Raw genomic sequence first — 9733 nt, 5'->3', positions numbered from 1 at the left:
AGAAAACCCTTTTGCAATTATGTTAGCACAGCTGAAAACTGTTGTGCTGATTAAAGAAGCAATAAAACTGGCCTTCTTGAGACTGGTTGAGTATCTGGAGCATCAGCAATTGTGGGTTCGATTACAGGATCAAAATGGCCAGAAACAAATAACTTTCTTCTGAAACTCGTCAGTCTATACTTGTTCTGAGAAATTAAGGCTATTCCATGCGAGAAATTACCAAGAAACTGAAGATTTCGTACAACGCTGTGTACTACTCCCTTCACAGAACAGCGCAAACTGGCTCTAACCAGAATAGAAAGAGGAGTGGGAGGCCCCAGTGCACAACTGAGCAAGAGGACAAATACAATAATCTAGTCTCTAGCCTGCTTTCAGGTTTAAGTCCCTCATGTATAGCCGAGTCTTGTGCCTCACATTTTAAGTCTGAAGCTGTTTACACTAATGCACCATTCGCTTCCCATTCCCCTTAGCACCCAATCAGTCATTCTCAGTGATTTGGGAGACAGTGGAGGAGTTGAGGGTATTGCTGAGTGAAGAGACTGTGATTACTCTCTTGTCCTGAGTGTATCCCTCCATAACCAACCACACACTTAACTGATTTGTTTACCCACCAATCCCAATATCTAAACATCCCAGTGCTTCCCAAATGGCACCATATTCCTTATATAGTGCACTACTTTTGACCAGGGCCCTAGTTAAAAGTAGTGCACTATATAGGGAATAAGGTGCCATCTGGGGCACAGGCCCAGTCATTACAGAGGAGAGGATATGACTAACAGGTCCTGTAAAAGAATAGGAGGTAAACACTGAGGACATTAGCTAGCATTTTTATGATCTAGGGCCTGTCTATGATGGCTCTAGTTCTGTGGATTTTTTTCCACTTTAAGACGATCCCCTGCGTGACTCATTCCTGTGGGAAAAGCTTTTCATTGAGACACTGTTTAACTCTCCACACCACAAAATGCATCTCACTATGCTTTGGGGGCCCAATTTGTTATTCATGGTATACATTTAGCTAGTTTAATTTAGTTTTATATTCGCCATTTTGTCAAAGGAGTTAAATGCGATATGATGTGTACGATCGATTTCAAAGAGTTTAAGATAAAAGTCCTCTTTGAAGACGAGTTTTAAGGAAGAGGATAAATGGCCACACTGAAATGGTTCACCACTGTTCTATGCATTGCACTCAACAACAAACCCCTGTTGCACTTTTAAGTCCAGATTATTTAAACGGAAGGAACATGAGAGGACAGGCAGCGTAATTTAAATGCTGGAATCCCCTTCATGGGGATGCGTCCCAAATGGCACCCTATTCACTATATAGTGCACTGCTTTTGAACAGGGCCCATAGGGCTCTGGTCAAAAGTTGTGCACTATGTAGGGAATAGGGTGCCATTTGGGACGTAGTCCAAAAAAGATCCCCGCTGGTTGTGTAGTGTCTTCCTGCCTGTGTGATGGCCGGATGGAAGCCCTCTCTCTTCTCTCCCTGTCGACTTCTCGCTCTTTGTTTTGTGGAGCTCTCCGGCTTTTCTCTCTGGCAACTCGCTGCTCAATCAGACTGCCTGCTTTCTTTTCTCTCAAAGCCACAGAAAACATTGGAATCAGATGCTTCTGATCTGATGCTTCTGATCTGTAGGCGCCATGTGCTGTGTGAGATTGAATAGGATATGATGAGAGTTGTAATAACATGAGCTTGAGAGAGCCATTCCTTCTCATTTTGAGATTTATTTCAGATGGTTGTCATACAGAAAATAAAACGTGTTTTATTTACATAAGCTTACGCTATACTAAAAATTGACAAGATACTGCATAATATATTATTAAACTATACTAATACAAACATTCATCTAGATGTCAAGTTACTTAACAGTTATTTATGTATAGCACAGGCTTCTAGTAATGCTGGTATAGAGCAACTGCTTAAGGGGCGATCTGTGATTAGTACATATTCATTTTTGGACCTTGAAAATTGATGACAGCCAATTATTCATGAAGAATATAACTTATAAATGCCTCATGAGCTTAATTCAACTGTCATACCCAATCAGAACCCTAAATATAAGCTTGTTTGACTGCTTTGTTGCTGTTTGAATCCCAGATTGCCCCTTGAAAATCCAGTAGAAGTGTTTGTGCATTAGCCCTTTTTGGTCACCATAATCCATAATAAGAGTTTTTAGAAATGTTAGATGGTGAAGGTGCTAGTGTCTTCGTCCTCCGAGACAGAGTGTGAGTGTGTGTGCCCGGCGGAAGTGTGTGTATTGAGCGAGATCTCCACTGCCGGCTCCTCGTTGCCATGGCGACCACCGCGCATTCTCCTCCCGAGGCACTGTCCAAGGCTCTTGGCAACCCTGAGGATGTGTCCTCTGAAGGAGGAGCCTATGAAGGTGTAGAGCATTGGGTTGATGCAGCAGTGTGTGAGCGCTAGGCTCTCCGTCACCTGGAGAGCCCGGTCCAGACCTTTACTGAGGTCACAGTCGGTCACCAGGCCGTAGATGACGTCCAGCGTCCGCCACAGCTTCACCAGGTTGTAGGGCAGCTGGGTGAACAGGAACACCCCCACCACGGCCAGCAGAACCCGCAGGGCCCGCCACCTCCTCTCCCTGCGCACCCCGGCTCCGACCCTAACCAGCGCCCGGCCCACCCAGCAATAACACATCACCATTACCAGGAAAGGCAGCAGGAAGCTCAGCAGCACCTCCAGCAGCTCCAAGGCAGCCTTGGCCGGTCGGGCCATGCTGTGGGGGTAGACGGCTGTGCAGGCCAGCCGGTGGGATGTGTGCTTCACCGTGGAGAACACCATGTCAGGCAGGCCCAGGCAAACAGCTGTGGTCCACACAACGGCACACACTAATATCCATTGTCTCCTGGCCCACGGGCCACTCCCAGCCCGGCCTCCAGCATTGTGTGCCAGCGCCCGATAGCGGTCCACGCTAACACAGGCTAGCAGCAGCATGCCGCAGCTGAAGTTGGTGGTGTAGAGGAAGGAGGTGAGCTTGCAGGCGGCCACGCCGATCCGCCAGCCGTGCACGGCGTCGGCCGCCCAGAAGGGCAGCGTGAAGAGGAGGACTAAATCAGCCAAAGCGAGATTCAGGATGCACACGTCCGTCAGCGTCCGCAGTCGCCGCGGCGACGCGTACACCACCACGACTAGGGCGTTGCCTGCCACGCCCACCACCAGGACCAAGGCATAGACCACGGGTAGGAAGAGACTGCCGAAGGAACGCACCTCGGCTTTGTTGCACACCGAGTGGTAGTCATCGTAGTAGTCACTGTCGTTGGAGCTGGAGTTCCCAAAGTCGTAGTCGTAGTCCTCTTCATCCATCCTCTCTGTTCTCTGTTCTCTGAGAAATAAGGGAATAAAGGAACATGGTATGTTAGGAATGATGTCAAGTCAGTTTAGTCTATGCTGCTGCATTGTTTTTTTTATTTTTTGTAATTTTTTTAGGTGGTAGATCAGCTTTAATATTGCAGATAGATTGTAACTTCCATCAATGTAATTGTCTGCATCACTTCCAATCCCCCATGGTTTTTTCCCGCAAATATATATACAGTTGAAGTCGGAAGTTTACATACACTTAGGTTAGAGTCATTAAAACTTGTTTTTCAACCACTCCACAAATTTCTTGTTAAGAAACTATACTTTTGGAAAGTCGGTCTACTTTATGCATGACACAAGTAATTTTTCCAACAATTGTTTACAGACAGATTATTTCACTTATAATTTATTGTATCACAATTCCAGTGGGTCAGAAGTTTACATACACTAAGTTGACTGTGCCTTTAAACAGCTTGGAAAATTCCAGAAAATGACATCATGGCTTTAGAAGCTTCTGATAGGCTAATTGACATCATTTGAGTCAATTGGAGGTGTACCTGTGGATGTATTTCAAGGCCTACCTTCAAACTCAGTGCCTCTTTGCTTGACATCACAAAAATTGTAGACCTCCACAAGTCTGGTTCATCCTTGGGAGCAATTTCCAAACGCCTGAAGGTACCACGTTCATTTGTACAAACAACAGTACCTAAGTATAAACACCATGGGACCACGCAGCCGTCATACAGCTCAGGAAGGAGACGTGTTCTGTCTCCTAGAGATGAATGTACTTTGGTGCGAAAAGTGCAATCCCAGAACAACAGCAAAGGACCTTGTGAAGATGCTGGAGGAAACAGGTACAAAAGTATCTATATCCACAGTAAAACGAGTCCTATATCGACATAACCTGAAAGGCCGCTCAGCAAGGAAGAAGCCACTGCCCCTAAACCGCCATAAAAAAGCCAGACTACGGTTTGCAACTGCACATGGGGACAAATATCATACTTTTTGGAGAAATGTCCTCTGGTCTGATGAAACAAAAATAGAACTGTTTGGCCATAATGACCATCGTTATGTTTGGAGGAAAAAGGGGGAGCTTGCAAGCTGAAGAACACCATCCCAACTGTGAAGCACGGGGTGGTAGCATCATGCTGTGGGGTGCTTTGCTGCAGGAGGGCCTGGTGCACTTCACAAAATAGATGGCATCATGAGGAAGGAAAATTACATGGATATATTGAAGCAACATCTCAAGACATCAGTCAGGAAGTTAAAGCTTGGTCGCAAATGGGTCTTCCAAATGGATAATGACCCCAAGCATACTTCCAAAGTTGTGGCAAAATGGCTTAAGGACAACAAAGTCAAGGTATTGGAGTGGCCATCACAAAGCCCTGACCTCAATCGTATAGAAAATGTGTGGGCAGAACTGAAAAAGCGTGTGCGAGCAAGAAGGCCTACAAACCTGACTCAGATACACCAGCTCTGTCAGGAGGAATGGGCCAAAATTCACCCAACTTATTGTGGGAAGCTTGTGGAAGGCTACCCGAAACGTTTGAGCCAAGTTAAACAATTTAAAGGCAATGCTACCAAATACTCATTCAGTGTATGTAAACTTCTGACCCACTGGGAATGTGATGACAGAAATAAAAGCTGAAATAAATCATTCTCTCTACTATTATTCTGACATTTCACATTCTTAAAATAAAGTGGTGATCCTAACTGACCTAAGACAGGGAATATTTAATAGGATTAAATGTCAGCAATTGGGAAAAACTGAGTTTAAATGTATTTGGCTAAGGTGTATGAAACCTCCGACTTCAACTGTGTGTATATATATATATATATATATATATATATATATATATATATATATATATATATATATACATACATACACATACATACACATACATACATATATATATATATATATATATATATATATATATATATATATACATATCCTTTTAAAATATATATATACCCCTTTATTAACTTAAAAGAGATCCGTTGACAATATCACTTTTTCATCTGTTATAGACAAGACTTGCTGGATAGAATTATTATTCTCTTTCACATAATTTGGACAGAATGTATCAAATAATATGAAGTATGTATTTTATCTGAACACATCTATTAGGAGGGAACTAGAGAATGGCCATCCATCTGAAAGTTGTAATGCACTTACAGCCAATAACAGAATGACGATCCAAGTTGTCAACAACTATCTGTTCCTGTTATCCTTCCCCCCTCTCACTGCTCTCCCTCTTTCTGACCCGTAGGGGTTCTTTGGATGTTGTGTGTGTGAGGAGTGTGTGCGTGCGTATATGTGTACCTTTACGTGCGTGTGAACTAGAGCTGAAGCGATAACCGAAAATTAACGACACCGACCATACCAATCACTTATCACAGGCATTTTGCTGATATCGTTCATTACGATAAGTAGCCTATACTAGAGAAATATGAAGTTTGAAATGAAATAAGTTCGCTAATATGACTATCCCTGAAAAATCGGACTAATCTTTCTTTAAACACTCTGGGCAGTTTCCCAGACACAGATTAAGCCTAGTCCCAGACTTAAAAGCACGTTCAATGGAGATTCTCCATCAACCTTTTCTGTTTTACTTGAGGACTAGGCCTAATCTGTGTCTGGGAGACTGCCCCACAATGTTCTGTACAGTCATATCTGTTTAGTCTTGAGATAGCTTGTCTCGTAAAATCTATTCTATCTTTGAAGCAGTGTGTAAACTCAGTACTTATCAGTCTGAAGGTGTGGATGGGCCAGATGTTTAGTATTGTTCTAGTAGAAGCCAGAGAGAGATTTATCAAGGTGTTTGCATTCCCCTACTGCAGATATAGATCGCGTGACAGTAGATCTCTGAAGATCAGATCCATACACCAGTGTGTATGTGTGTATGTGTGTGCGTTTGTGTGTTATCACAGTGTGTGAGGACGTGCCCAGAGAGACAACTCCATCAAGACCCTGCCGTTCCCTATTCAGACTGACTCATTGTGCTGACTCTGCCTGGAAATACCAGAAGCTCTGTTTGGGTTCAATGTGAAGTAAATGTATCACTTCAGATTATCCTCACTTGTGTGGATGTGTGAATGATTCTCTGTGAACTGGGCGAAAGCCCATCGTTTTCTATGAGAAGGTGTGTGCGTTCAGGTGTGCGTACGTGTGTTTTAACCGTGCGGTATTTGGCTAAATACAGTATCACACGTGTTTGCTATTGATGTCCGCTTTAACATTCTACAGATAATTACTACAGGTGAGGCTTCTCTTTCTTTACTGCCTCAGTTCAATAACATACTGTAGGTATTTAGGATAGCTTCCAGGTCTGTGACGTTTTCCATCAACATGCTGCTAGCGAGAGCTAGAGATGAGGAGCTGTCAGTGTTCCTACAGAACATCTTGTCTCATGTCCAAATATCTCCAATATCTCAAATATTCAGCTGAAGTTTCACAGCTGTTCTACTGGGTGAGATCTCTGTCAGAGATGTATGGCCAAAAACACATATTCATATTCCATCTCTTGTTAACTACGAGATATTGAGCCCTGAGAAATAAATGATGAGAAAACCATCAAAAACGAATTTGTTAGCGCATATATTCTGCCAGACTGAATATGCCAACATTTCAGAGAAGATATGAGACAGAGATAAAATGTCTGGAGAGCTGAAAAAATTGTACTGACATTATGTGCAATGTGCATTATGTCTTGTCACTACATGTAGTATATACAGTATGTTAATCATTATTACTTCAGCATAATTATCAGGTTAGGCTAAATCGTAAACACACAGGACTTTGAACTTTAAAAGTCCTTACAATCACTGACAATTGAACTTCTGAACGCATGAGTCATAGTCTCTCTATAAATGTCACTCCCCTCACTACAATCCTAAACAGTAAAAGCTAGGCAACTGAGGAAACAAGAAAACAAGGAAACAGAAGTAGCATTATGTTTATCCTCACATAGGCTATAAATACTTTAAACAACTTTCAAGTAATTCAACTTTAAATGTTTAATTTCAACTTGAAATTTTGACAATTAAACTGTCAGTGAAGGAGCTGATTGAGTCTTACCCTTGGTGTCTTCCTGTGGATGTGGGAGATGTAGAGATGTTGAAACAGAGGAGACATCCAGTGGTATGGCGATTTATAAACAAGGACGGTGCTACTCTTAGTTTGTCTCAGCCCATTTTTAACTATATTACTCCACCTCTTTTCCCTACAATGACCCGACACAGTCTGGGAACACCTCTCCGTGTGTGTGTGTTACCATTCAGTCTTCAATAAGAAAGCAGTATAAAAGTGCTGTGGTCTCTCCTGTTGTGCGTGTGTATACACCATCATTGAGAAGAGGGATTTTGACCTCAGTACTGGCACGTGTCAGTCTCCAGTCACACACACACACCATGCTAAATATTTTTGGAGGTATAATTGCTGATAAATTATACTGCAACTATCAATTTACATTTGAAGGCCTTTCGTATATTAATGTTTTCTTTTTGTGATAGAAAATGGCTCTTTATTGCCCATTATTGACAGGAGAGTTAATTACCTGTGGGCTGTTCTCCCCTCTCTTCACAGGATGTCTATACAATCTGAGATGGAAAGAGAAACAACAAACATCTTAGAATGCCACATATTGGTCGTATTAACTGAACCTCTGGGATTTGTTTTGGATCGGCTGTTAAAGACCACCAGATTCTGTTTATTGAGGTGTTGTGATTAGCTAATTGCTTTCTGCCCATTACAAAGATTATTTGAGAAACACTCCTCCCTCTCCCTGGTGACGTTCTGTTGATGTTTGTTTTAATTCTGGGTGCTGTGTGAGCATGTAAGGACTTGTTTGGGACATGCCATCGGGGCTCACCCTCTGCTCTCCTCTAACCTTGATCATATTAATCACTTATATAAGAGTTTGTCACACACACACAGGCATGCACACACACATACATCACAAAGCCCTAGGCTGCCCCTGGGCAAACAGGCTTTCCTAGACACAAGGAAAACCTCACGATTGGGCGGAGGCACATGTGTGTGTTTGTTTATGTACATAGTTACAATTTAGTGTGGGCATAAAGGTGTAAAATCTTGCGAAGTATCTGTCTAGCACAGGGGAATTTTTATGCTGTGTGTGTTTTGTGTGTGTGTGTACTTTTCCCAATCCATGCATATTCTCAAGCTGAAGTTTCTCAAACTGATGGAGTCATGCGCTTGTCTGTTGGGAATAGCTAACTTTTTCAGCCAGATATTCAGTTCCCTATGGAACACACACCATTCGATACACACCTAAATATACATTTTGGGTCAGCTTCTCTCCTCCCCTCGCCCCCCTCGCCCTAGGGACTCTCTTGGACCTCTGCGTTCCAGAGTCGACCCCCGTCCCACTCCTCTCCTGAGACATTTCCATATTGTTTTGGCCCCAAGGTTTTCCTAACCACGTGACCTGACCAGGTCCTAGTTATAGGCTGTACCTACGGTCTGGAGTCTTCCAGGTCAAGGCCACACAGTAATGTTACATATACCATTACACAGCATTATACTTGAGAATACCGTCTATTTTGTTTGTACTCATTTTATCAGCTCCGAGCTGAGTTTTCCCCTAGGTACAGATCTAGGATCAGCGTTCCCTCCCCCAATCCTAACCTTAACCATTAGTGGGGGAAATGAAAAACTGACCCAAGATCAGCGTCTAGGGGCAACTTCACCCTACCCTGTACTAATTTCATCATTCGCAGTATGAGGAAGGATAGATATCGCCCTCTAGTGGCTGTTTTTCAAGACATTTACATTTTAGTCATTTAGCAGACGCTCTTATCCAGAGCAACTTACAGTTAGTGAGCGCATACATTAAAAAATAAAATAAATTCATACTGGTCCCCCATGGGAAATGAACCCACAACCCTGGCGTTGCAAACGCCATGCTCTACCAACTGAGCTACACGGGACTTATCAGTGTTTCCATTGAATTCACTGTAATAATATTACAGTGAAGCCATATTTACTCTGCCATAATAAGCCTTCAACATATCTTCACTATCAATAACACACTCACACCAGCTAAACCATAGAGAGTTGAGAGATTGTGGATTGTGTAGTTCTGAAGAGAAACAAGACAAAGGATCAAAGGGGAAGCAGAAAAGTTTCAAATATAGCATGTATTGGACTGATGTGGTTTAAGATGGGATTACTTATAGGCTGTATGTATCCCAAATGGCACCCTTTTCCCTATATAGTGCACTACCTGTGACCAGAGCCCTGGTTAAAGGCAGTGCACTAAATAGAGAATAGGATGCCATTTGGGACACATCTTTACACTATCTGTCTGTCAGTAGCTCCATCCACGCTCTGCAGAAGGGCCACTAAGTGTGTGTGTGCGTCGAGCGTGCGTGTCCAGTCCACCATACTCA

At 42.9% G+C, this 9733-nt stretch overlaps 1 protein-coding gene across 1 annotated transcript; it reads right to left on the bottom strand.

Moving 5' to 3' along the window:
* Positions 1-1742: 1742 nt before the first annotated feature.
* Positions 1743-7474, bottom strand: ackr4b (atypical chemokine receptor 4b). The gene is made up of 2 exons (XM_041881121.2): positions 7401-7474; positions 1743-3341 (listed from the first exon to the last, which is right to left on the bottom strand). The coding sequence occupies exon 2, from the start codon at positions 3320-3322 to the stop codon at positions 2183-2185; it is 1140 nt and encodes a 379-aa protein (XP_041737055.1). The 5' UTR covers positions 3323-3341; positions 7401-7474; the 3' UTR covers positions 1743-2182.
* Between the last annotated feature and the right edge of the window lie 2259 nt (positions 7475-9733).

Source organism: Coregonus clupeaformis, chromosome 7 (genome assembly GCF_020615455.1).
Source record: "Coregonus clupeaformis isolate EN_2021a chromosome 7, ASM2061545v1, whole genome shotgun sequence".
Taxonomy (NCBI): Eukaryota; Metazoa; Chordata; class Actinopteri; order Salmoniformes; family Salmonidae; genus Coregonus; species Coregonus clupeaformis.
Note: the sequence above shows the minus strand (reverse complement) of the source record. Positions and strands in the feature narration are given on the sequence as shown.